Here is a 27,502-nt window from a genome sequence, read left to right as displayed (position 1 = left end):
TACATAAGTTGTAGAAATAAAACATTGTGAAATTCCACTAAGTCATTTGGAGAGGAGAAAAAGATCAAAACTTCAGTACATGCACAGAAATAGCAATCTGACTGCACAAATAAACGACAAATTGGCCTGTGTTGAAATTCAATGCAATAAAAGAAAGGCCTTCAAAGCAGATAAGGTTTTAACTGCATCAAAAGGTTCTTGTGCAAAATGGATCATTCAAATCCCCAGGATGGCACTCGCCACTAATTAGTTCTGTTAGGTCCTTTGACCTCAACTTCAGAATCACGGCTAAAAATTCCAGTTTATGAAACGCACTTCTGGGCAACCTAAGGCAGCTATTTGGATTTACATCAAGAGACGTGCTGTTGTTCATATCCCTGCTCCAATTTTCATTCCCTGTACGTTGTAGGGAAGTAACAGATACGAATCAAGGGTAGAGGAGACCACATCGTGCAGAAGGGGTAAGTAACCAAAACATTATGTACGGTGTTGCTTCTGGGGGAGAGGAGACGGTGGAAAGTGATCAGCACACTTTTCTGGAGCTGTAAAGAAAAAAGGGGGCATGACTGACCTGCATCTCATGAAGGGGCATTTTTTTGAAGACAAGCAGAATGAATATAGCTAATGAAAGTGAAACATCAGAGCTTTCTCTTGTGCACAACTGTGAGAAAAAAATCCGCACGGAAGATTTTGCTTTTCGAGCCACATCGCAACCAGGATGGGGGAAGAGAGTGGGAGGAGGTCGTGCAGTGCCTTCGGTCGGAGCACTTGTCTTTCTAATTTTGAGTTTTCGGACCGATGATCAAATTGGACAAATCTTTGCATATTCTTACTACATTCATTTGTAGGGGTGATGATTAAATTGAAAAAAAAAACTTTATAAGACACCTACAGATAACAAAAAAATGAAACAATTTTCTATATTCCCAAAGTTTTTAAAAAAACACATCTTAGAAAAAACATGCACACACACAATGACAATTTCAGAATTTAAATTAGTAAAACTGCATAGTTACACAGATGAGAACCTGTATATTTATTTTAATTTTCTGATTTCCCTCCAGAATGAGAGTTTCTAAGTTTAAAACACTTCTCAGCAGTGATCTTCAAATAAAAGGATGTGGGAAAGGGAGAATCTTCTTTGCAAATTATGACAGTGCTTCCTTTTTTTAAAAAAAAAAAAAAAGGAAAACAAATTTTATGAAGTTCTGCTTACCTGGAAGACTCCACAAACCAGAAACTTCCAGAGTTCTTAATTTTTTCTCCAGTTCAGCCACCCGATTCCCTAGGATTCTGGAAAAGGGGAGCGAATTGCAGCGGACAGATTAATGAGCATCCCATCAGCTCCCACGGCCATGAGCAGGGGGCTACTTGGGAAACCTGCTAGTTCATCCAGGGGAAATGTTTTAAGATTTAAGATAGTTGCTAAAAATGGAACACACGCACACACACATGCACACATTGTATTGAAATACAAATAAGGTGAATAATTTTTTAATTAAATACTAAAATGTTGCCACTGAAGTGACTTCTCTACCAAAGGGCGGCGGTTCTTCGGAGAAGCTAAACAATTATTCCACCATTGCCCAGATATCTGACAGCATTTCTATTTAAGAATTGCTCGTTGCTGGAAATGACTGATTTTGAGTACTGTTAGTGGCAGCACACCTTGATTCTTTGAACATAGATCTGAGTTTTGGAAACAATCAAAGTGTAACAACATGGGTAAAGATACTCGGTAATGCTGCTTTGAGTCAATAAAATAATAGTAGCTGCCTAGAAGCTGCTGTTTTAGACCTCACCTATTTCAGATTGATATCCGACTCTTCCTTCATATCTAGCATAATGACTGGTAGATGTTTAAAAATGCACTCAATTAAATATGTGTTTTTCTCTTCTCATGACTTGTAATTATTAATGGAGAGAATTTAGAAAAAACAGACATTTCTAAAGAACTCTTGGTAATTGCAGAATCACTAGAATAATGGTATTGCTTTCCAAAGTGACCATTATGACTGACTCATTGATATGTAAGTTCTGGAATGTATATTTGAAAAGACTATAGTGTTTACCAGCACATCAAACTTTGTATAAATGGAAATACATACATGTGGGCACATATTTCCCCTCCTTGACACAAAAATTCAATATATCAGGAAATGATTTCACAGTCATTTAAAACTTTAGTCACTTTCCATTGACCTGGATATTTAAAAAAAAACAACTAGTCTTTATATTATTTGGGGGATTTTCTTGGTACCGCTGTGCTAAAATGATGCAGAAATATCCTTAATAGCAAAGTTTCAATTCTTTTCAACAGGAGGAATCAGAACACCAGGATTGCTCTTCTGGTTCCCTTTATATGTCAGAGATGGCTGCACACACCCACATACACACACAGACACGAATATGTACATATCTGCACATACGTATATGGCTTCAAATTCATCCTTATTTTATCTGAATTGACTTACAGCATTTAACTAATATTCCCTGTGAGTTCACAGAAAACTCTTCGACACTCCTATATGTGGTTTTCCTCATCTAGGTACTTAGAGCATTTCTTTGCCTCTTTTCTTTAAGTCTTAAATTCTGCATAGTCTTTATCAATTACTTTCAATTTTCACTCCAATTGTTGGGTCTATTCTGCTTTCATGGCTCTGACCCTTCAATAAACACCATTCTTCGTAATCTCACTTTCAATATTTCGCTCAGACCTCCTGATCCAAGCTCCCTTTTCACCAGTTGATGGGTTTGAGATGCAATCACAGTGGTGTTCAAGTTGACGCCTGTTTCTTAACGAGATCAGATCCTCTGTAGGTGGCTGCCTCTCGGAAACAAAAGATAAGGCTTAACTCTTCTGTGGATGTTGAAGGATGCGTCAGGGGGGCACTCGAAGGCGTGGCGAAGAGACATTTGGTTGCATTTTTTCTGATGTTCCCAGATCATGGCCACATCTCCCAGGAATGGAGGGAGGAGAATTTGCTGGTGTCCCTAACAGGCTACTTTCAGAGGCCCCGCCTGAGTTTGCCTGTGGTGACTGTTTTCTTCTTTGGCCTGACACAGGCATCTGATGCAGGGCCACAGGCAGTCACATGGACCCAACAGAAGTTGGGGTGGTAGTAATAGTATCAACAACAATGAAAACTACCCTACTGTTAACACTAACAGCACAACTGACCTTTCCTGAGTCTCGTATATGAATCAGGGTCCGTGCTTGACACCTACCGGGCTTGTGTTATTTCATCAGACCTGAAAAAAATCTTGCAGTATACATTGTCTTTTTATCCTTCTTTTACCCATGTCAACCCCCAGGAACAGAGAGGTTAAGCAACTTGCCCGAGGACCCAGAGTTCATCTCAAAGCTCTGTCTTTTCCCAATGCCCCGTGCTCTCACCAGCATCCTGTACTTCTCCTCCCATTACCAGACAGGGGCGTGGAAGTTAGTTAACTGGACCAAAACCCCATGCAGGACTCGGCTGGTGATGAGCCTGGATTTGAATTTATCAATCCATGGTCACTGGTGCCTGTTCAAACACCAACAGGAACCCCCAATTTGGGGTGCGGTGAAGAAGCGAATTTTACTTAGTCCAAATAGTTCAATGGTAATACAGCATAGCGGTGAACACAGCACTGCTCTGGAACAGTTCAATGGTGCTACAGGGTGGCTGTGAGGCTGTCTGCTCAGTGATGCTCCACTCTGTTCTGCACCACACTGCACTGGTCTGGAGGCAGGAAACCCAGTGCTCAGATTTCTGTGGAAAGTATGCTCCCCAATCCAAAGGGGAGCTGAGTCCCCACCCCTCATCTCTGATTGGTCCATCCTTATGTAAATAAGGATACCAAGCCCTCCGGTTGATTGGTCCAAAGGCACTGTCCTGATTGGTCAGAATAGAGCAGCTCTGATTGGATGGGGCAAGCCTTAGTTAGTCCCATTGGTTGAAATAGGATTCCAGGAACTCCTTTATAAGGGCTGGCTCAGAAGCCAGAAACTTGATAGAAACACAGGCAGGCAGTTTAGCGCAGAGAGGCAGGCATGTTAGAGCAGAGGCTTCTCCACGAAGTACAGTTTGTGTGCGAGGCCCTGTGCAGAAATGGCTGCGAGGGTCTTTTTCTTTTTTCTTTTTTTAAAACTTGAGTCTCGTTAGCCACCAGGAGCCCTTCTTAGTCCTCAGGGTTCACAAACCTAAGCCTCAGCTTGCCTCCGAAGTACATACTCTTAACCAATATTCAGTAAGGGCAATGTAAAATGAGCTTTATCACATCTGGAGCAAATTCTCGTTAAAGACCATTTATATTGAAATATGGATGTAACCACAGCTGACTTGCCAAATATAACCCAAGATGCTTCAAATGACAAAGCGGGACCTCCTGATTGGCTTGACACTGAAAGAATGTGGCAGGTGGTCCACTGAACGTGGTGTGATGCATCCCAGTGAGAGAAGAGGGCTATTTGAGTCTTAATAGCTGGCTGTATTTATAGACGGAGATGGTGGAAGTAGGAACAGGGTCCGTTCAATTCAGTTTGACCAATTTAACAAACAGTTATTGCGGCTGCAGAGGATAAGAAAGAGAAGCAGACCCTGTCCCTGTATCTGAGGGACTAAAAGCCTGGTGGGACACAGACACACACAGGCACACACAGGTACGGTACCAGCGGAAGGGGTTTAATAACAGATATTTGTCAATCACTTGTTCTGTACCAGATATTACTATAAGTACTGCACAGTTATTATTTCCCTCATTCCCTTCCCACAACCAGTGAGGCAGCTCTTATCATCCTAATTTTGTAGATGTGGGGACCGAGACCCTGGGAGGTCAATGAACATGCTCAGGGTGACACAGCTGCTAAGTGAAGGGGCCAGGGTCAACACCTGGGCCTGGAAATACACACGTCCCTCAGCAGAACTGTGGAGCAGAAGTGGAGAGTAAACGAGAGATGAATCCAGAGAGGCCTGCAAGGACCCAGATGTCACGATCTTATTGCCATACTGACAGTGTTAAGATTTAGACATGGGCAATGGGGAGATGCTGCAGGGTGCTAAGCAGAGAAGCAGCACAACGAAGTTTAGGAAAAGTATTCTGGATGCAGAGTTGAGAAGGGACTGGAAGAAATATGAGTAGAAACAGAAAGACCAGTTAGATGAACCTTGTCCAAGTCGGCGACGATGGTGGCCCAGAACAAGCCAGTGGGAATGTAGGGAAGCCGAAGGAGTGGGGTCATGACTGGGAGGTAGGTGAGGAGTGTGAGGTGTCCACAGGATACCCATCTGGACACAAGGGAGAGAGGAAGGACTGGGAGTGCAAAGATGAGCGTGTAGCTGGGGGAAGTGGGTCTGCTCACCAACAGCATGGGAGAAGTCAGAAGAGCAGGGGACTAGAGGACCTCCTGCATAAGGCAAGAGAGGACCAGAGAAGCCCACTTGGAAAGGAAGGAGAGCCAGGGCAATGTGGGGCTTTGGCAGTCAGGGAAGAGTTCCAGGTGGGACAGCAGGGCCAGCATTGTCTTATTCTAGAGATGGTCATACTTCTAAATGAAAGTCTAGAGAAAGCCACTCAGAAGACGTGCCTGACCCTTGAAAGAGATATTGCAGCAGAGGTGATGAAATCCAGAATCCAGGTGACAGGTGGAGACAAAAGCAGACTACGAGAAAGTTGAGGCAGTGAATATAGATGACTGCCCAAGTAGGTTAGCAGGGAACAGACAGAGAGAGCTGGGGCAGTAGCTCAAGGCTAAACAGGCTTGAGGGAGGATTTTTTTTTTTGTAGGATAGGAAGATTTTAAGGAGAATTTTTATTTAGCTACAGTTTGTTTTAAGATAGGGGAGATTTCCACATATGTCCACCCAGTAGAGTAGGAAATTCCTCAAGACGTCAGGCCTCTAGACGGATTTTCAGTTTGTGATAACATCATAGGGGATCTGCAAAGGCAGAACTAACTCAGGAACTGGCCGTCATTGTGCCTCTGCCCTTGCTTTCTGGACAACACAGGGAGCAGGGACCTCCAGGTGAGGGTCCCTGGGAAGAGCCAGGGCCTGAAGCAGAAGCAGCTGGAGATAACCCTGCCCCCACCTCCACCCAGGTGGCCTTCTTTTGAATCACTGCTCTGATGCCTGGCAGCTGCTGTTGCCACCAAGATTTTGAACTTCTAAGCTATTTACCATTGGCCAGGGAGGGGGGAGAGCAGCGAACAGTTTCAGACACAGCAGGAAGAGTAGGGAAGGGCCAGGGTGTCTATGAATTCACTACCACCACCACCACCCCACCTCTGGAAAAGTGATGGGTTGTTGGGAAGGACTGAAGAGTGAGACAGTATTTCAACATCTGCCTCTTTTATCTGCTTTGCCATCTGTTTATAAGACAAGTGAACCTCATCTCTTCTTTAGCAATAATCAGACAAATGCCAACTCTTTGGAAACAAGTACCTCGAGCAAAATGCCTTGTAACTGAACATGCTCTCACAACGTCAAGCCCTAGGTTTAGTCATTAGTTCTTTACCACGGCTCTCTGTGCACCTTCCCGAGGGTGGGCGGGAACTGTCGGGCAGCAGAAGGCACACTTCCGGAACAGAGTCTCTTTGGTCTGACTTCTCATGCCCCACCGAGACAAGACTATCTTAGTATTTGAGTTACAAAACTCAAAATCATGAAAGATAACAGCAAGCAGACAAAATTCACATTTAATTCTTAGCCCCAACTCCATTTATTATTTAATTAGTTTCTTTACTCCTTTACTTCTTTTTTATGCTCCCAAATAAAACACTTATCAAAAATATGAAACTTAAGACCCTGTAAGTATTAAAAATGGTACATTAGGTACTTTATGTGCTGATATAAAGCAATCTTTGAGATCTATTGTTATGGAGAAAGTGCAGAAGAGTGAAAACTTTTAAAAAAAATGTATACTATCTACTATGGGTAAAAAAGGAGAATATCTATATAAACATACCTGAGTATTTTTGTGTGTTTATGTAAATGCATTAATGCATTTAGTTACACATGCATGCTTGGGCAAGACCCATGAGAAGTGAGGAACAGTGATTTCTCCCAGGGAGGGGAATTTGGTGGCTAAGAGAGTGTAGTAGTTTGGAGATACAGTGAATCCTAGTTTAACGCCCTCAATTTTGACTTTAAGTGAAATGAAGTATAACGAAACTCACTTTACCACAGGCAAGCTGATATAAACAGGAGTTAAGTTCCTATGCAGCACACCAACATTGTAACAAACTGACTCTTCAAAGACCTGCTGTATATTGTTGTTTAACCTTTTAAATGTGAACCACAAAATAGTTCAAAATTATTAAATAGTTAAGAATGAAAAATTGCATTAAAGCAAAGATAAACCTGGCAAAATGAAAGTGTCCGTCTTTCTCAAAAGAGGTGAGAGCCCTGGAACCCTGGGAACGCACATGGCTGCAGGGGGACAGGTTAGGGACATGGCAGGAAACTGACCTGTGGTTGGGGGGGGGCAAGAGGGCGTCAGATCAACAGCAGTGTGGAGCACCGCGGGGGGCCTGCCTGAAAAAAAACAGTCCTCTATGCCTGTTCTGGGAAGATTCCCCATCCTTCTCCCTTTCCTTATTAGTATCTGCATTTCAGCCTCTGGCTGTTTCACTCCTTGGTTAAGATTTCTTTTAGAAGAATTTTTGAAACTCCTTTCAATAAATTACCCTTGTCATCTCTTTGAGATTGCCCAGACTCCCTCCACTGCTCGCTGCCTTCTTTTATATATATCTTAATCTCCTGCGCGATCTTCCCTTCACTTCCATCTCCTCTTTTTTCTATTTTGTTTTTACAATACTCTCAATCATTTTCCAGGGCCCCGACTCCCAGATCCCTCCCCTTCTTGCTGGAAGCCCAGCCTTTCACTGCTCACTCCCTCCACACTTTCATTTTGGTTCTGGCACCGGCTACGTACGTAGTTGGCAGAGCCCAGCGCAAAATGACAACGGGCAGCCCCTCACTAAAAAATAGTCTGGAATTCCAACATGGAGGCAGGAGCATCAGACCAAGTGCAGGGAGCTTCTGAGCACGGGCCACTGAGCAGCCGCAGGTGCTAGCCCATGAGCCGGCCCCGTGCACAGGGTTTTCTGCCTTAACGGATTGTTTATTCACCATTCTCTGAATGCTTCCCATTTGCTTCTGCAATATCCGATGGCTACCCTAACTTGCTTGATTTTGTCTAGTACGGTCAAAATGTTTAGAAAAACCAACTAGGACATTATTGTTCCTTTTCCCCATCTTTTTTTGCTGATCCTGAAGAGAGACATGACAGTCTCTTGTAGGCTGCCTACAGCTGCTTTGAGTGGATGCTTCACTGTTCCTGCCATTCAGAGCCCCTCAAAGTCATGCTATGAGTGCACATGCCCTCCATAGGTGCCTCCCCTAAAGAAGACCCAGAGAGCTGATTGGCTGAGTAACCCGGGCAAATGCAATGAAAACTGCCATTTAATAGGCATTACTCAGTGAGGGGTTCAGGGTAAATGTTCAATAAGCAGTAACCAGTATTATTTGTTGGCTTGACCTAACGGACAGCCAAGGTGCTATCACAATGCAGAAGCATAGTTCCAGTTTTAGGAGTTTTCTTGCAGATTTGAGGCTTTTCACCTGCCTCCCTTAAGGCCTGCAGCCCCATCAGCTGCCATCACCCCACCCCTCTCCTGCCCACCCCCCATCGAAGGTCCAGCCACCTACTTGTTGGTCTGCCTCTGGTGCTGGATGACCATGTTTTTCTCATGGATCGTCTCCAACAGGGCTGTGGCCAGAGACTTCAGATCCGAAATGGACTGTGGAGTGGCCGGGAGACTGCACCCGTGGTCCTCCGACAACAGGTCCTGAACTGGGTGGGAAATGACATTCACAACTCAGTCTGGAGCTCGCGTGGGACACCGGAGTGCAGACCCAGGTCAGTTCGGCCTGGGCAGCGATGGACGCCCAGCTTCTAAATGCTGCTACGGTGCTTTGAAGAGTCCACTTCAGAAGGTAAACGCGCAACAAAATAAAATTCAGTGTGCGGGTTAAACAGAAAGTAGGAAATCCTCACAGACTTTTGTTAGCAATTTTTAAGAGGATAATAATCTGTTGCATTTGTCCAGTATTTTATGCACTCATCAAAAGTTTTATACTGACTCATTTGAGACTTAAAATGAACCAAAAAAAAATCCACCTAGAAAGTGGCATTTATCCCCATTTCATAGACAGGGAAGCAAGGCGAAGATGGGTTAAAAACATCGACTGGTGGTCACACGGCCACGCTAATGGCAACAACTCTAGTCCTGGCTCCTTCCTTTAAAATAGAACGTCCCAGGGTGAGGTGCTTTTAGTGGGCAAGAGAATTTCGAAGATTATTTAAACTACAAAATACATTTTGTATAGCACATCTTTTAGGAAGGGTAGATAAACTAAGAGGTCACACAACAAGACCATGGCCACCTGCATGCCCACCGAACAGCAGAAAAGGAAATAGTAGAAATCACTATGGATTTCTGAACACCACTTCCTGTGTCTGCATAGGGATATAAAATCCATACACTTCTCTTCAAAAATGGGAAAGGTCTGCTTTTTGCACTTCACCTAATGTCACATGATGAGTATGTCCTAAAACAAAATGTTAACAGCTGCTTAGTACTTCATGTATAGATATAAAATAATAACTATGTTGCTTCCAATGGGGTTTTTTAACTAATGTAGGAAGAATTTTCTTGAAGCAAAATATTTGCATATGTCTATAGTTCTTTCTTGCTGGCTCAAAGGGCACCCACGTAAGGCACTGCATCAGAGGATGCCAAATGGTTACCCAGGAAGGGTGTCCGGATTTACTGCTCTGCCGTGGTGTCCGGGTGCGGCTGGCTGTCCCCATGGCGGTGATAAGAGTACATCTCAGCATTCAAAGATGCTGTGCTGTCGGGGGTCTCCAAAACTAAACTTACACGGGCTACCGCCTGTTTATATTGAGTAGTGTAGTTTCCTTTTTAAAAGACAATTCTAGAGGGTCCTTTCCTAGTGGGGAAAAAGAAATTGCTTGGAAAAGTACCTTGGTTGTTAGGTAAGCTGCAGAGTCGGCATGTTTTCAAGCCCCCCTACTTCGGATTAAGACTGCCATCCGAGTGTTGCTGTTGGCACTGCCAACACCCGAGAGTGGGCCAGTCGAGCACATCCAACCAGAGGCATAAACGTTTAACACTGAATCTCCAAATAGTAAGTGTCAGAAACAAGCTCTCTGCTATTTATTCCCCTGGACTGCTCCTGGAAGATCATTATTTTTCATCGGAATCGACAAGGAGGGGGAACAAAATTGCAATCAATAAAAGCTTCTTTGAAAAAGGCACATGTTCCACGATGAAATGATTTCAGCAGCTATGAGACTTCTGTTCTGCCCAAGGAGGCCAGGAAAAAGGGAAATTCGATGAGGCCGAAACATGTACTCAGAGATGCTAAACTGGTGATCAGAAGGGACACCTTTCTCCTTTCAATATCCTTGAAAGGAGAGCACAGCGCAGGGGCAGGGACACAAACAAGGGCCAGTTACTAGGAAATCCTCTAAGGCTGACGTTCTTAAAGCCAGGCCCCCAAACCAGCATCGGCATCGTCTGGGAACTTCTTAGAAATGCCTGTTCTGGCGGCTCACCCCAGACCTACTAAATTGGAGACTTGGGGTTAGGGGCAGGAATCTGCATTCTGACAAGCTGTCCAGGGAATCCTGCTGCAGGCGGAAGTGTCTAAGGGCCAGCTCGGTGCCCAGCCCACAAAACGGGGTGTGGACTGGCAGGTCCAGTCTTCTGCGATGCCCAGGGGCCCCTCCCAGAGAACACCCCCTACCTTGCTTTGCGGAGAGAACTCCAGTCAGAGCGCTGCTGCCGGATTTACCCTGGCCTTTTGAGTTTTTCCGTCTCTCAAGAGCATTCTAAAGTAGAATGGGAAGAAAAATAAAAACCTCTGTCGGAAAAGACAATAAATGGGAAAATACCCAGTTACAGTTGGACGCATCCTCCCAATTCAGCACACAAGAACCCTTGGCAAAATCCAAATGCTGTCCCACCTGTTCAAATTCTGAGTCCCCTCCAAAGGGTTAGGATTTGTATGGACCCAGTAGAGCATTTAAAAAGAACCTGGTTTCTGGAGGAATGATAGCAACTGCCTTCTCTCAAACATAAAAGGTACCCAGTGCATACTTGCGAAGTCACCAAATCTGAAGCAAGGACTCAGTCTAACGTGCAAAGTCACTGGTTATGAAAACCCCTTCCAAATAGACATGAGAGGAGAACAGGTTGACTTTCACGGACTGATGCCCAGCAGTCACTAGTGGCGTTTGGAAGAATTCTATGGCTCAACTGGGAAAAGGGCCACCATCGACCGGCGACACCTCCCGTGGATATAAGGAAGGGAAGTGCACGTGTGCCACCTAAGTGTCACTCCCAGACGAGACGCTTTTATTGCAATTGATATGCATGGTACAGCCAGTGCTTGGCACACAGAAGAACTGAATAAATGCTCGGAAACAAATGCGCATGCACCTATTTTAAAATTATGTAATAATTATACACCTTTAAAAGCTGCCTTCTTCTTTGGCTGCATGTGTATATATAGAAACTAAAGTGTGGCCCCACAGACAGAAGGAGGAACAGCATGGAGATTTCTGAGAAAAAAAAAAGCCCACGTCAAAAGCCAGGAAAATGAGAAGGCCCTCCCAAGCACCCAGACTGCTGGAGAACTTCACCCTCAGGAAGAGAAATCAATCTATTTTCAAAGCAGAGACACCCAGGAGATCTTTCTAATTATAACACAAGTAACATCTGCAGAAATAGATATTATCAAACTAATGGTGCTGGAATGAGAGGAAATAACAGTGGGGAGAATTTAGACGTTCTGTCCTTTCAGGGAAATGTGAACATGATGGGCTGGATTGCGATTTCCTAGTCTTTGTTTCTTCTTCACTAGGAAACCATTTTCTTACGGACCATTATGGACAAGTGGTATTTGATGACAGAATGTTTTAAAGAAAAGCCGGAGAAGAAGCCTAAGGTCGTGTGGACGGAGGCTGTGAGGCAACCACGTGGAGACTCTGGGGGCTGTCCCGATGACCGCCCTCGAAAAAGCTGGGGTTTTTATCTGTGTGTTTGTTGTTTTGGGTTTAATTCTCCCCAGTTACCTCAGTTACAGCTCTTAGGGGCCGCTCTCTGGGAGGGCGGGCAGGCACTTAAATATCTTTGGCACATAAAAGAGAATTGAAATGGGATGACATTTAGAGGCACCGTAGTGAATCATCAGCGTCATTGTCACGGTTCTGCTACCTTGTATTTGGCGATGTTCGATTTCAGGAGGTTGACCTCTTCATGAAGTTGCTTTAATCTCTCTTGAAGGTACCTGGGGAAAAAAGATGCACCCGGAAAGTGTTTGGGGGCCAAGTGAAAAACACACTCAGACAGGAGAGGAAAGAAGAAGAAAGCCCCAGTCTGAAGAGCCCTCTTTTATATATAATGCCTGCTTCCCACCGAAGGGGAGGGGGAGAAATGTGCATCTTTGTGACCTCTGCTTAAATGAATGCGGTCAAGGTCAAATATGCCCAAATCACAAAAACCCCACTTCAGACGAGCCCTCTGCAGAGATTCCCAGAGGAACACCAACACGGGTTTCACATAATTCTCATTAAGATGATTCCACTGGGAAGGGAGGCAGAGAGAGAAGACACCAGACATAACATTAAGTTAGACACATACACACACTGAAATTGGCCTCGGGGAAAAGAAACAGCTAAGGGAATTTCTCAATTTATTTCCTTATTCTTTTCCCTCTCCTTGATAGCAATAACAAGCAGCTTTCCCTGGTCTCTTACCCTCTCGCCCAAGTGGGGAGAAGGAGAAAGGGGTACACATGTCAGCATGTGGCACTACTTTTCTGCTAATCGGTGACATTAATATCATTGTTTTGAGGGTTACGCTGTCCTTTCACTGAAGGCAATTTTCTCAAATGTGAACAGGGCTGCAAATAACTCCCAGGCTGCAGGCCCGTGGAAGAGCCAGCATTCGACCGGATGGACCGCAGGCCTGGGCTGGGCCACCTGCCTGTTCTCCATACACAGGGCGTCCACGTCGATGATGCGGTTCTCGTGGCCGCCCAGGATGTGGTTGAGCTCCTGGTTGAGCCTCTCCACCTTGTCCTGGTAAGAAGACCGCTCTTCTTTCACATCCTGAAGCTCATCCACGCAGGCCTGCAGGTCATGCTCCAGAGACTCAATCTGAAACCAGAGGAAGCACCCTTACTCAAGACGTGCCTCAGACACCAGCTTTATGGCCAGAGATGGAGCCCTCTGCGTGGCTGGCAGGCTCTTAGAGAGCTTATTAATGCCCCCCGCATGCTATAAAGCCGTAAGAGCCACTCACTGGAATACGATCAAAGCTAAAAGGAAGGGGATGACATCCTGACAGACACTCACTGAATATAGCTCAGGTGGGAGGGGACACCAGCTTGGAGAAACAGAACCAGTCCCTCGCCCACAGCAGCCCCCAAACCAGAGGCTTGGAGAGGGCAGGTCCCAGTGCTGGGAGCGACAGCCAGGGTCTTATAAATACATGCTTTTTCCGTCCACTCTAGACCCAGAAATCTGGTTCTGCTCTTCAAACTCAATTAGCAAGAGAAGGGAAGCAAAGTCTGGGCTCTCTCAGCTGTTCCCTAACTAGGACTCTGTACCCGTTGAGATTTTGCCTAAAACGCACTGCTCAGCATTTGAGCGGAAACTGGCAAATTAAGGCCAGTTTGTCACATTTTGTTCTCTCCTCGTCTACCCTGGGCAAGGGGGCACTTTCTTGTTATGTTCAGAACGGCACCAAAAGTAACAGCAGACCTGCTGGAAGCCAGAAACACGGAGACGGCTTGGGAACCGAGGTGAGGACCAAGCGAGGAAAAGCCTCCGGCTTGTATCCTCCGTCCCCCCCCAACCTCGGATCCTGACAGCCCACACCCTCTGGGCAGCAGGGACACAGTCCTCTCAGCCCTGGGCTGTGACCAGCTGTGTAAACCCAGTCCCTGCTCACAGATGTTAGCAATAACCTGTTCCTTCGCCCTCTCCAGCTGCTGGACCAAGTCTTCACGCTCATGGGCCGCAAAGTGCCGCACACCAATCTCTTCATCTCCAAGCCTCTGTTTCGCAATTGTCATCCTCAAGAGCTGCATTTTCCATTAGTAGGAGAGGGAGGGAGAGAGAGAGAATAGATTAAAAAAAAAAACCCAAGCGTACTAGGCAGAGAGTTTTAAAAGATTTTCAAGAAATGCTGGGAAAAAGCACAAGATAAAGATATTTCTGGTGGATATCGTGAGTTTAAAAAAATACATTGTGTTTCGTACGTGTGCACACACACACGCCTGCACACATACCTGGCACGAGGCCTGGGTGTGTGAGGGTGGACATCCTGTGCAGAAGAGCCACAGTGAGGAAGACCACACTGCATTTCTTTAAAGGTGGTGAAAACTTTAAAATATGATAACACGTGCAGAGATGGGTGCGCTTCCACACTCCTAACAATAAGGTTGTATCACCCGGAGCCTTACAAAGGTCCCGACCACTCTGATGATCCAGTCACATTACTTCTGACGATCTGGGCTAACAGTGACCCCAGACAGGGACTGGCTTCAGGAAAAAAGAAAAAGTAGATGACACTGTTACTTGCAGAAACAGTAAAAAAGCTAGAAACAGCCTCTAACAATAGTGGAATTGTTAGCGAACTATGATGCAATCAATCAATGGGCTAGTCTGCAGCTGTTTTAAATAAGGGCGATGTGAACTACGGAATCCCACACCTGTGTTTAGAATGGCATGTTAAGTGGGGGGAAAAAGCATACTACTAACTTTTATATAAAGGAACTAAGCCAGTCAGAGAAAGATAAGTACCATACAATTTCACTTCTATGTGGAATCTAACGAACAAATTGAATTAACAAGTAAAATAGAGACAGACTCATAGATGGAGAGCAGGTTGACAGCTGGGGGCAGGGAATGGGTAGAGAGATCAAGCAAGCAAGAAAAAAAAAACCAAGAAAGAACTCATGGACATGGAAAATAAAGAAGGTTAAAAGATGAGGCAGAATATTAACTGGATTGAAATAACAAACTTTGAAAAGAAATAATGACTAGAGAAAAGTAAAGAGCATGTCAAATCACATTGAGTTCGGGTCCTTATTTAAAAACTATTCATTTGACTTGGATGTATATTTATTGTGCACCTACTGTGTGCCAACAGATTGCTGGGTTGAGAAGACAATGTTCCAGGCAGCAGAACGGCTTTTGTTGTACAAAGACCTGGCAGAGGGTGCAAACAGACAGCTGTGCTTTATGAAATCTGATTACAGTTGGGCTACGTTACTCAAGGATCCTGTGCTTTCAAATGTGCACAAATTTATTTGTAATCTCAAAATCAACACCCGTGGCACTTTCAAATCATGGATAGAAGTGGGTAAACGAGTGCAGAGTTGCAAAAAAATGAATTGTCTGTCAGCCTGGCGCCCAGCTGAGGTTGCACCAGGCAACACGCTGCCTCTTGTTTAGCTCTCTACACAAGTGTCTATTTAGTGCCCCATTTTGCCCCATATTTCTGTGCTTTTGGGGTGATGTTTTGCTGTTTAAAATGGCCCCCATGAATAATGCTGAAGTGCTGTCTAGTGCTTCTAAGTGCAAGAAGGCTGTGAGGTGTCTTACAGAGGAAATATGTGTGTTACACAAGCTTCATTCAAGAGTGAATTACGGTGCTATTGTCTGTGAGTGCAATCTCAGTGAATCAACAATACACATTAAATAAGGTGACTTTAAACAGAACAAGACACACATAAAACAAAGTTAGGTATTGACACTGACACAATGTTGTGACCAGAGTCTCCCAGGAACCTGTCAACCAATGTTGGGACCAATTTGATACCAACAGGGACCCCAGACTGGGGGTGTGGTGAGGAAGGAAGCTTCATTCCGTGCCACAGCTCAACTGTGATTCGGCAGGGCTGTGAGAAACCATTGTCTCGCTCCCTGAGCCAGAGGGCAGAGGACAGGCAGAGGGAGGTCCCTGACCCTGGTCCCCCAAAAGCATGTTCTGATGGGTCAGGGAAGACACTGATGGGGACACACTCATGCAGCTCCCATCTGACAGGGAAAGCCTCAGTTCTGTTAGCAGAAACAGGATTCCAGGAGCTCCTTTGCAGGGCCCGGCTCGAGGCAGGCAGGCTGCTGGGTACAAGCAGCAGGCAGTTTAGCACAGCCTCCTCCCTCAAGTGTGGCTTGTGTGAGAGGCCCCTGTTTGCAAAGAGCTGCTAGCCTCCGCTTTTAAATTTGAGCCCACTTAGCCACAGGAGCCCTTCTTGGTGGACATATTCTCTCTCAGGGTCCACAAACCTAATCCCGTGATTCCCCTAGGAGCGGTAGTTCAGTACTCGATAATTCAGGGTTTGCAGCAACGTTAGAGGATAGAGCCACAGTAAACATCCAGAATCAACGGTGCTGGGCCCGCCGGGGGTGGAGGCGGAATTTACGGCAGCGCTAGTTCATTCAGCTGAAAGCAGACTGACATGTGAAAATTCCTTTGGCTCAGGACTTGCAGAACCCCAAGTGGATGTACAGACAGACAAACAGCTAAGCAAATAAAAGAATTTTCTCTCCATTCAAAGGGTCCGGGAGCAGGTAGGCTTCTTCCTTTTGTGCTGGGAGGCAACAGGAGGTCTGCAACTTGGCTTTGAAAATGGGTTCTTTTCCCGATACATAAAAAGCCAGACTGACAGCCTGAACTTTAAGTAATAAAACACCACTGTGGTTTTCTATTCGCAGTTCGCTTCACTGAACACTTAATTTAGAATTACACAATTATGCTTGCTTAATGCCAATTAATTATTAAACATGTTTATTGAGGTCTGACAGCCATAGAAGACAGTCATCCTTTATATACTGGATGCCTGTTAAGCTTCGATAAATATGTTAACAATCATTTGGTGTTTAATGTGCGTACAATATCGGCTATTAAATCTCAGGGCCAGATTGGTCGAAACACTTATTTTTAAAAGTGAGGCCCAAGTTGGTAATAGCTGGGTCATTAGTTGGGTCTGGCTCTGAAGCACATTCAGCTGAAGGGGCCGGAAGAGGCAGCCACCGCAGCAGGAAGGGCAGCGCGCAGTAAGGGGTCTCCTGCCTTCCCAGCTGACAGCTCCCAGCCTCTGGAGTCCCCCTGCAGGGGAGTTCACATGCCGGCTCCACAGCCTGTACGCTGTGCAAACGCAAGCATGTGCCTTAATGTCTCTGAGCCTTCGTATCCTTCTCTGTAAAAATATGACAGTCACAGTACAGCTTTTCACTGGCAGGTGAGAGAGAGTAGAGTTGCATTAAATGCACATTTAACTTAGGGCATTGAACTTCATGTGTTTGGGGAAAAGGTGTGGGGGCGGGGGAAGAGGAGTAAGAGAGAGATGGAGAAGAGAGACTGAGAGAGAAATAAAAATTTAAAAATTTGGCTGACTTTGCCCGCCCCTTCTGGGAGGTGGGCAAAATCACACTGTTCATATTTATACGTAATACCACTGCTCAGGTGTACACACGACCACGTACCCTGAACTTGATGGGCAATTTTAAGGGCCCAAATAGGGGCATTTTTACTAGACACAAGTTTCTGCCTCTTTCATGCTGACTTCAGAACAAAATCCTACGTGAGAGAAGATCCAGTTTCTCTGCGATACTTAGCATAGCCCCTGGAATGTCAAAAGTGCTCACTAAATGCTAGCTGCTGTTATGAGTATTGTTGCGAGGAGGGTCATCGTCCCCTCCATGTGAGCTTCCCCACACAGGTCCCCAGCTGGAGAAAGCAGAGCTCCCGGGTCAGCTCTCTCTGTGGACTGCAGGCAATGACGCTGATCTCCCCTCTTGGAAACAGGGAGGAAGCAATTGCTTGTGGCACTTAATTCCCTCAAACATGGCCCCGGTGCTGCCCAGCCAGCCTCCCCATGCCAGCCCTTGAAGTGGATCAGTGCTCTACAAAGTGCCTGCCCTGCCATCAGCAAATGCATTCATTTGGTGACTTAGATGGAAATAAACGTTTATGAATGAATTATGGGTGTGAGTAGTCAGTGTATGGATGAGGCGCAGCTGCAGCTGGGATGTGCCTGAGGGACTTGCCTGGGAAATGATGGGGCCGAATGGCTCCTCCCCCACCCTGCTCACTGAGTCTGATGCCCCTGCAGGTGCCCTGCTCAAAGTCTGGTCCTCCTCCAGGCTCCCCAGCTCCTTCCCCGATCTCAGGTTCCATTCCTCACAGGCTTCAACAGTCTCTCACCCTGTTTTCATTTGCCTGAATCTGTGCCTCCCCCACCCCCTGCCCCAAACACTGAGAGGTGGCCAGGGGCAGGAGCAGCTGTGACTGTCCAGGTGTTCAGACCCTGCTCCTGCTTATCCTGGTCACTTGTCCTTGGCAGCCGTCCAACTTCACTGGGCCGAGTGACATGATTTTTTGTTTGTTTGTTTGTTTTTTAATGGTATTGTCTTAACCCATTCAGCCTGCTATAACAGAACACCACAGACTGGGTAGCTTACAAACAACAGACGCTTATTGCACATAGGCCTGGAAGCTGGGAAGTCCAAGATCAAGGTGCCGGCGATTCGGTGTCTGGTGAGAGCCTGCTTCCTGGTTTTCTCAGTGGTGGAGAGGCAAGAGCTCACTGGGGTCTCTTTGATGAGAGCACTAATCCCATTTGTGAGAGCCCTAACCTCTCGACCTAATCCACTCCCGAAGGCCCCACTCCTCCCCTGGGGAGTAGGTTTCAACATTGGAATCTTATGGGGACGCGTTCAGTCTTTAATGAGGATAAAAGCTACCTTGCAGACAGCACAACTGTGCGTGGCTGCCCAGCCTGTGCGCTGCACAAATCCGACTCCGGCGCCTCCACCCTCACAACATGAAGATGCACAGCAGTGGTCTTCAACGGGTGTGTCTCGTGAATGTTTAAAACGTGCAATACCTGACTATTCAGTCAGGGGCGCTGACCTCTATTCCCTTAGATTGTCAAGCAAAAAAATGACAACAGCCAATACAACAAGAGCCATCCAGTGTGAATGAATCAAAATTATCCCTATTTTTTTTTTTTTTTTTTGGTCAGATCAGCAAAATACACGATTTGGTGTGCCACGGAATTTCAGTAAACAGCCTGTGTGTGCCGCGCAATGAAAAAGGCCGAAAACCGCTGATGTCCTGCCGGGGCCACGGTGGATGGACCTCTCAGTGCCGACGGAACCGTGCTGTTGATGTAGAGCTTTAAAGGTGAAATCCCCGGTCACAGTGGGCACGCTCCCGGTTCGCATAAAGTGCCTCTCTCTGCCAGGGTGACGGGGAGGGTCAAAGGAGCACTGTTAACAGGGGGCAATGCCAGGCCTTCCTCGCCCCGCTCCTGGTGCAGCGATGCAAAGAGCGTGCCTAGGACAAGGTCAGCCCCACAGGCATTTATTAAACATTTATCTGGCACGGTGCGGGCCCAGGCAAGTTTGTAAACAAGGCCCTGACCACCTTTTCTTGGCTTTTCCTGTTGGCTTTCTCCACATCCTCCCCAGTCGCTCCCCGGCCCTTGGAATACCCTTGGTAACACTGAACACGAGAGCTTAAAAAGGCCTCACATGGGTAACTCTATGGTATAACCAGAATCTGAATTTTTAGTCCAGTTCTAGCTTTCAACCGAAGCATTTGTCACTTAAAAACAACAAATAAAAACAAAACCAGTGGTTTTCATTTTCTTTCTCCCAAGGCTCCGAAGAACACCCTGCACCCAGTTGTCAGTGGGTACCAAGGTTTCCTGGTTCGTGAGCACCCAATCTGGTCCACACGACGTGCTAGAAGTCTCTCTCCTTCACCTGATTCTTCCTGTGGCTCTTCACTGCACTGGCATAAATGCCACAGCCCTTGGGAGGCTAAGAGGCTGCTGTTCCGCGTCGCCCCACCCACACGGTCTCTAACCCCCCCCCCCCCCTGTTCTCCAGCCACACGGGCTCAAACACACATGCTCCTGCTGCCCCCGGGCCTCTGCACCCCCTCTGCCCTTGGAATAGCCTGCCCCCGTGTTGGTCCAGAACCCACTTCTTTGCCACCTTCAGGTCTCAGGTTAGATGTCACCTCCTCTGAGAAGTCTTTCTTGGACGCTGACGTTGTCCACCCCTCAGGTTACTCTCCCTCCCACCACCCTGCCCCACTGTCCCAGTCATATGTACATGCATGACCTTGCACCCCTGTTCGTGCCCTTCGCACTGCCGGCTCCACCACAATGGGTGCCTCGCTTGTCGTCTGCATTGAACTAGTCCGGCAAGCACAGCAGTGCCCAGCTCACTACGGGGAGTCCTCGGGAGCTTCCTAAATTAGGAAGCCTCTCATTTGATGCTTCCCACAACTGCAGGAGGCAGACGCTGTCCTCAGCTCTTCCCAGGTGTGACTCTCTGGGGGGCTGACACAGGGCTCTGAAGCAGGTCTCCGTGCAGAACTTGGGAGTACACTTTGCCCAAGGCTTCAGTCTTGACACTTCGAGCTAACTCGCCTGCAGAGCTGCCTACACGCCAGACCCACGTACGCCCAGCCAGCCCCCTACAAGGCACTGTTGCTATCCTCATCGTCAGGTAGGAACTGAGACACAGAGACATAACGCAACTTGCCCACATTAGCCTTACATGTGAATGGCAGGGCCAGGCATGGAACCCTGGCAGTCAGGGTGCTGGAGTTTACGCCACTCTACCTCTCTCCAGAACAACGACACAGTGCACCACCATGAAGGGTACTCTGTGCTTTGTATGACTTCTCCTACTGAATCCTCACAAAAGGCTCACGGGCCCCAGGCTGGGCCTGCAGCATCTCCTCCCCCATCCCTGGGGTACCTGACCACCTTCCCCCACCCTCCCTTCAGATCTCTGTGCAAAGGGCATGTGAATAGATACTCCTTCCCTGACCCCCCAACACAGTACCCCTGTTCAGCCCAGGACGCATTCCACATATTCTGTGGTTTTGATTTAGCACTTAGCACCTTCTGACGTGTGACGGCGTACAGTGGCGCCCCCTCATCTGAGGGGGATGTGTTTGTTCAAGCACTGGTGGACTCCTGAATCGTCGGCTGTGCCACAGTCCATAGACTATGCTTCTTCCTGCGCATGCAGACCTTTTCATTTGGAGGGAGAACTGCACAGCTTCTCTTTGGTACTCGTCACTTGAGGCCATTATTAAGTAAGATAAGAGTGACTTGAGCGCAAGCAGTATCATATCATGACCTGAAAACCAAGGTAGCTACTATGTGACTGATGGGCGGGGGGCACGGTGCGGAGATGCTGGACGAGGGGACGAGTCACGGCCCAGGCAGGAAGGAGCAGGGCGAGATGGCTCAAGATTTCATCACGACCCTCAGAACTGCCCTCAGTTTAAAATCTATTCATTGTTTATTTCTGGCATTTCCCATTTAATACTTTTGGACCGCAGCTGACCATGGGTAACTGAAACTGTGGAAAGCAAAGCTGCAGCTAAGGAGGAACTCCTGTATCTCATCAGGCATAAATCTCCATCCACGTTAGGAGCCCCCGTTATGCACCTCTACAAAGAATCAAAAACGCCAACCATAACTCCGACACCGTTGCCTATGTCAGAGGTGTTCAAATGTGGAGACCTGTACATCTAGAATCTGTGAAATAGCACAGGCTCATTTGTTTAATCAGTCAATATGTCTGTGTCTCTGGTTTATCTGTCCCACTGAAATGGAAGCCCCGTGAAAGCAGGGACTCATTGGTTACTGCCCTATCCCTAGAACATGTAGTCAGGTTTTCAATAAAGATGCGTTGATGTGAATTGAACCACTCTCCTATAGGGCAAGTACTACTATTACCTCCATTGTACAGATGGGAACAACTGAGGCACAGAGAAGTCAAGCAACTGACACAAGATCACACTGCTAGGAAGCCCCTGAATGACCTTCAGGCTCTTCAGCACACACTGCTCCCAGAGCCACAGTAGTGTCCCCTCAGTTTTAAAGCTGCTTTGATTTCATTTTACTTTAGTATAATTTGGATACAGGGCACTATAAAATAAACATTGGGCAGAGGTATTTTTCAGAACCAGTTCTCGACTAAGAAGTGTAATTACAACACATGGTCTCTGGGATTAAAGTCCCAAACCATGCTGTTTGGGTCACATGGGCCACCCAGGCTACAAGCTCCTATAAGCCAGGACAGACTCGAATATGTCTCTGAGACCAAGTGCATCTAATTCATTTGCCAATGAAACATTAGGGAATGCTGGGCTCGGCTGGCTGCTTGCTGAACTAGCTGAGCATTACCTGTAGTTCACAGTCAAGATCCCAGTTAGAATTAAGATCCGAGGGGGCTGAGGCGAGTGAAGGACCCTTATCACACTCATATCGATTTTTTGTAATGAATTTCTCTAACGCCCTAGGCGAGAGCTTTTCATTAAGTGTGCCCTCCTCATTTGGCTTCCTACAGGTCAGGATATCTCTGTGCCTCTTTAAAGCACAAAGAAGAACCCTTTGCGGAGAGCTCTTTGATGCTGCAGCCTGGACCATTACAAGCATCCGCAGCTGAGCTCTTTTTAAAAAAATTTTAAACAAAGTATACTTTAATTAATCACCTGCATGCTCACTGGTCTGTCTGTATTGGCTCGTGGCTTTGACTTAATTGGTTTGCTCGCTGAATCTATCCAAAAGCCCCACGTCAAATAAAGGTACGGTCACAGAAGGGCTCTATTGTTTTATGGTGCCAAGACCAGATAAAACAGAGGTACTGAGAGACGTCAGCTGGTGTAACAGAAAGCTCATTATTAAGGGCAAAACCTGGTGTGTATGCAAAGTCACAACCAGCTACATTTAAACCGGCCATCAGGGGCCTAGGCAACATGAATATACGGCACTGTTAGGGGCAGCTGCCCACCTGAACCTTCCTGCTTTCGCATGCCTGGCACTGCATTACTGTTTTTCTGCACTACAGTGCCATACTCTCTGCACAATGAAGAAAAACAAGGGCAAATGGACAAGAAAATCAGCTGCTGGCTGTCTCCACGGGAACATGAGTTGCAGCCCTTGGCGTAACTATCAGGTCCTTATTTCACAAGGGGCACACGAAATGCAAGGAAGCTTCCAGGAACTCTGCACCAAAGCAGCTGGGCTGGGGGGGTGGGCGGAGTCTGGAGTGGGGATAAGGAGGGCTGAGTTTGGGGTGTCGTCTGCCCAGCTTCTCACACCAGTCTCTGTCCCTGGGGGAGGCACCCGCCCAGGCCCCCGGGGAAAGTCCATACAAGAGGAGTCTGGGATGTTCGGCCCAGCGATGATTTCCCTTGATGGAGAGCTTCCCAGGCGCCGGGCAACTGGCTTTACAAACACTTAGTATTGCGGGTGCACACACACAAAATCATTAAATCTCATTCTCCTGCTTCCTTTTTTTCCCCAACACTAACCACTGTCTAATGATCTTATTTATCTACTTTATTTTCTCACTGTCTGTCTCCCCAACCAGAACATAAGCTCTGAGCAAACGAGTACCTTGTCCTTTTTATTCCTTGATGTCTGTCTCCTTCAATCTCAGAACATTAATCAACACACAACAAGTCCCCAGGTAGGTGCCGATGAATAAATGATGAAACCCGACAACAAGTCTATCGGAGATGTCACTGGTCCCTTTTTCCAGATGAGGGACTGAGGCCTGAAGACCATATCGCCTTGCCCAAGGCCACAGAGACAGTGACTGGAAGAGCTAGAATGTAAGCCTGGGTCCAAAAATTTCCAAAAATGGGCCTATTAGCTTATACGGTAAGTCCTCACTGACCATCATCAACAGGTTCTTAGAGACCGACTTTAAGCAAAACGATGTACAGTGAAACAAATATTATTGTAGGCTAATCGATATAAACATGAGTTAAGTTCCTACAGCCTATTTCTGGTTACAAAAAAAACATCACCAAATTCCTAAATAAAGACCCCAAACACTTATAATATCAAATATTAAAGTAAATGTAAACGATACATACACTTAAGAAAGATTGACAGAAACAAGTGAAGAAAATTATTTCTCAGCCGGCCGATTCTAATTCAGGGTCATGGTCGGCTGGAGCCTGTCCCGGCAGCTCAGGTGCAAGATGGGACCACGGGGACAGGACGCCCTTCCGTCTCAGGGGGCATCGCACACCCACAGCCACACCCACTCAGATGGTGACAATATAGACTCTCATGTGCACGTCTTTGGGATGTGCGAGGAACTGGAGTCCAGAGAAGACCCACACAGACATGGGGAAAACATGCAAACTTGACACAGACAGTGGCCCCAGCCAGGAATCTGTGTTCTTCTCATCAATTTCATAATAAAATGATGTTGGACAAAACAATATTATTCAAAGACGTGCTGTATGACGCTATGGGACGCAGCAGTGGCCGACTGGCTCTTCCTGGAGTGCCCGCCTTTCTGACTGCAAGTTCCGTGACGTCACTTTGATAGCCTGCCATCTGTCATGGCGTGGGTGATTTACATCATGGAAGGTAGCGAAGCGATACCTGCCAGGCTTCCTCTTCCGGAGACCCAGCTGGTCCACTGTCTCCCCTTTGGGTATTTGTGACTCACATGTACTCTGCTAGTTTTGTTGATTGACTCCTACCAACCCTTAAATTCTCAAAAACTTCCTCCTTCCTCCTGGTCCCCTCCCCCTGAATCCACTCTGATGCCCATAGGAGGAAGCAGGCGGACCTCTGGGGCAGGAGGGGTGGGGCAGCCATTCTCTCAGTGGGCTGCTTTCCAGGCTTGAGGCTCAGCATGGGCCGGGTCTCTCCACATAATTAATTGGTGCTTATTCCCTAGAGACTGACGCACGGAGAGCCCTTTTCCCAGGGTGATTTGTGGAGCTATGTATCCTTCTAACCCCAAAGGCCTCTTCTTTTCTCTCCCACCTTTCAGAGCTGTAACTATGAAGGCAGGGGAGAGTGTCTAGTAAACTTCCTTTTTCACCCCTTTCTCCTGCTTTGGATTGGGAGGGTGTCAATCTGGCAGCCCCGGGAAATTCTTGGGCACTGCTCAGAGAGATGGCAGGTGGTGTTTGATCACAGGACCCCTACACCGTCACAGAAGCCACTTCGCCTCCCCGCCAACCCCACGTGAGTGCTCAACTGTTTGCAAGCCAGGGTGGCGACAAATCCTTCAAGAGGCTGTTTGAAAATGCTTTATGGCACATGGGGTTACAAGGCTCTAGCTGAACAAATGGAAAAATTAGTCTACCTTAAAATATCCAAGGCAAGTAATTTCCTATCACCTTGTTTCTTAAATGTACTTAACATCAAGAAGCTGGGCTTCCCAAATACGGATAAGGGTCATCAGTTAAAATGGCAACTCAAAGATAAAAATCTTCCACTCTAGCGGTCGCTCATAAAATGATGCCATCAGCCCCTCTGTTTGGAAAGTGAGGAGTTAGGAGTCCAACAGCAGCAATTAAGTTGTCTTGAATTTAACAGGCTTCAGCGATTGAGCTAGTTGAGGAAGAAGACCCTACCCAGTGTCCAAGGCTTGGCACCAGACCCTCTGTTCCCTCCACCAGGACCTCCCAAGGTCTCACACACTTTGGGTTTGGCTTAGTTTGATTTGCTTTTTTCTCTGATGAAATGGTTGCTTTTATAGCCACTTTCTCCAAATTTCTAAACAACTCCTCACCCTATGAGGAGAATTACTGATGACCAGAGGGGTAGGGAGTCCACTAATTTTCTTGTTCTCTTTTTTTTCTTTTTCTGTTTTTGAACCCTTTCGCTCTTTTCATTCATTTGTTTTATTCATTCACTCATCCATTTATTTCAGTCCTTCACAAGGATTTATCAAATAATGTTTACTCATCAGGCACTAAGAACATTCATTCCTAGGTATACAGTAGCATATCAGCCAGGAATCTAGCCTGCAAAGAGCTTACCCTTGGTGGTGGAGGCAGGCCATACAAGTGCAAGCAGAGGGGAGAGAATGGAACACTGTGGACAAGCCCAGGACCTGCCCCTAAGAAGTAGAGAAGGCTGCATTTGACCTATGACCTGAAAGATGAGCAGTAGTTTGCAGAAGAAGTAAAGGGGAAGAGTGTACCAGACAGAGCAAACAATAGGTGCAAAGGCCCTGAGGCACAAGGCAGTTCAGTTTAGCAAAGGGGCTGAATTAGTACTGCAGGGATGATGTAGGCTGATGTAGGATGTAGTGCTGCAGGGCCGATGTAGGCCCTGAGGCACAAGGCAGTTCAGTTTAGCAAAGGGGCTGATGTAGTGCTGCAGGGCTGATGTAGGAGGAGTCTAGTGGGTAGAGGTGTGGCTGGAAAAATCAGTAGGTGCCAAACAATGGAGGCCTAGCACACCATGGCAAGAAGGTAGGATTGGATTCAGAGGCCACTAGAAAGGTTGGAGCAGCAAGTGACATGATGAATAAAAATAATAATGATGAAGGGTTAACCTATTTTCTAATATACAGTCACAGCCAATGTTGACCAGAGGCCTCTACGTTTCTCAAGATTCCCGGTGTTCTTATCCAGTAAGTAATCTGGTCTTAATGTTGATGACTGAGGTGAGGTTGGCAGGAAGAAGACCACGACTCACGGGAAGCCAGCCCTATGACTCTAGATGAAAAAGAGACCAGCTGAAACCGCTGGGGCTCACAGCGGTTGGTCTTCCTTTAGGGGGAGAAGCTGGATGCTGAGATCCGGGATCTGCGGGATCTGCAGAGCATCATAACATCCTCCCGACAGGTTTGGGCAGGTGAATTACTCCACCGGCCGTGAATTTGTGTCACCAAATTCTAACCCTTGGGTGAGAAAACAAAGTTTGATAAATGTGTACAGCTACAGGAACAAAGACCCAGAGCACAAGCAAACCGTGAAGTGCAGACCACGTCAATGTGAGAAAGGCCCCAGACTGGTGCTCAGAGTCACACACACTCACACGGCCTCCCTCTCTCTCCTCAAAATGTCAGTTGTTACTGTCAATTCCTAAAATAGCTCAAGCCTAAAAGTTGATTCAATTAAAAGTGACCAAAAGGTGAGGTCCACTCAGGAGAGTTGGAGGTGGCGGGTAGCTCAAAGAAGAAAACAGTCGGTCAGCCAGGAAGAGCCATAAAAATCACATAAAATGCTTCAGTGTTTTGTGGGTTTATAATGTGTCTAAAATTCCTGTCGTATTTTCATGGGTTTAAAGGAAACCACGTCACACACTTTGTTTTATCCTCTAGAAAACCTTGTCCTGCTGTCATCTCTTGAGGAGGTGACTAAAGTCTGGCCTTTCATGATTGACCAAACCCACAGGTTACAGAGCTTACAGCCTTTTAATAATGCGCGAAGCCATACCAGCGGCCTGATGGGCTTGTCCTGGGTTGATTAGAACCTTTCTCAGGCATTCTTTCCTACCCCCTATTTCATGACAGGAAGCAGTAGAGCTTAATTTTTCAAATGTATGTTAAATCTAAGAGGTATAAAAAATTTTAGAGGCAGGTTAGGTGGAGAAGTCTGCCTCTAAGAAAG

At 46.6% G+C, this 27,502-nt stretch overlaps 1 protein-coding gene across 3 annotated transcripts in view; it reads right to left on the bottom strand.

The window, feature by feature from the left end:
* The window catches only part of CCDC149 (coiled-coil domain containing 149), a 96,068-nt gene that overhangs the window by 16,689 nt on the left and 51,877 nt on the right, over positions 1-27,502 (bottom strand). For all 3 annotated transcript variants that reach the window (XM_053672366.1, XM_037155508.2, XM_037155509.2), the window contains 6 exons: positions 14,046-14,162; positions 13,061-13,233; positions 12,290-12,362; positions 10,818-10,902; positions 8,694-8,838; positions 1,217-1,293 (listed from right to left, as the gene is read on the bottom strand). In XM_053672366.1, coding sequence (XP_053528341.1) covers positions 1,217-1,293; positions 8,694-8,838; positions 10,818-10,902; positions 12,290-12,362; positions 13,061-13,233; positions 14,046-14,162 — 670 coding nt within the window. The remainder of the gene's footprint in view (positions 1-1,216; positions 1,294-8,693; positions 8,839-10,817; positions 10,903-12,289; positions 12,363-13,060; positions 13,234-14,045; positions 14,163-27,502) is intronic.

The sequence above is a fragment of the Artibeus jamaicensis genome, unplaced genomic scaffold (assembly GCF_021234435.1).
Source record: "Artibeus jamaicensis isolate MK-2021 breed Jamaican fruit bat unplaced genomic scaffold, CSHL_Jam_final contig_76, whole genome shotgun sequence".
NCBI lineage: Eukaryota > Metazoa > Chordata > Mammalia > Chiroptera > Phyllostomidae > Artibeus > Artibeus jamaicensis.
The sequence above is the reverse complement of the archived record's forward strand: the minus strand, read 5'-3'. Positions and strand labels throughout refer to the sequence as shown.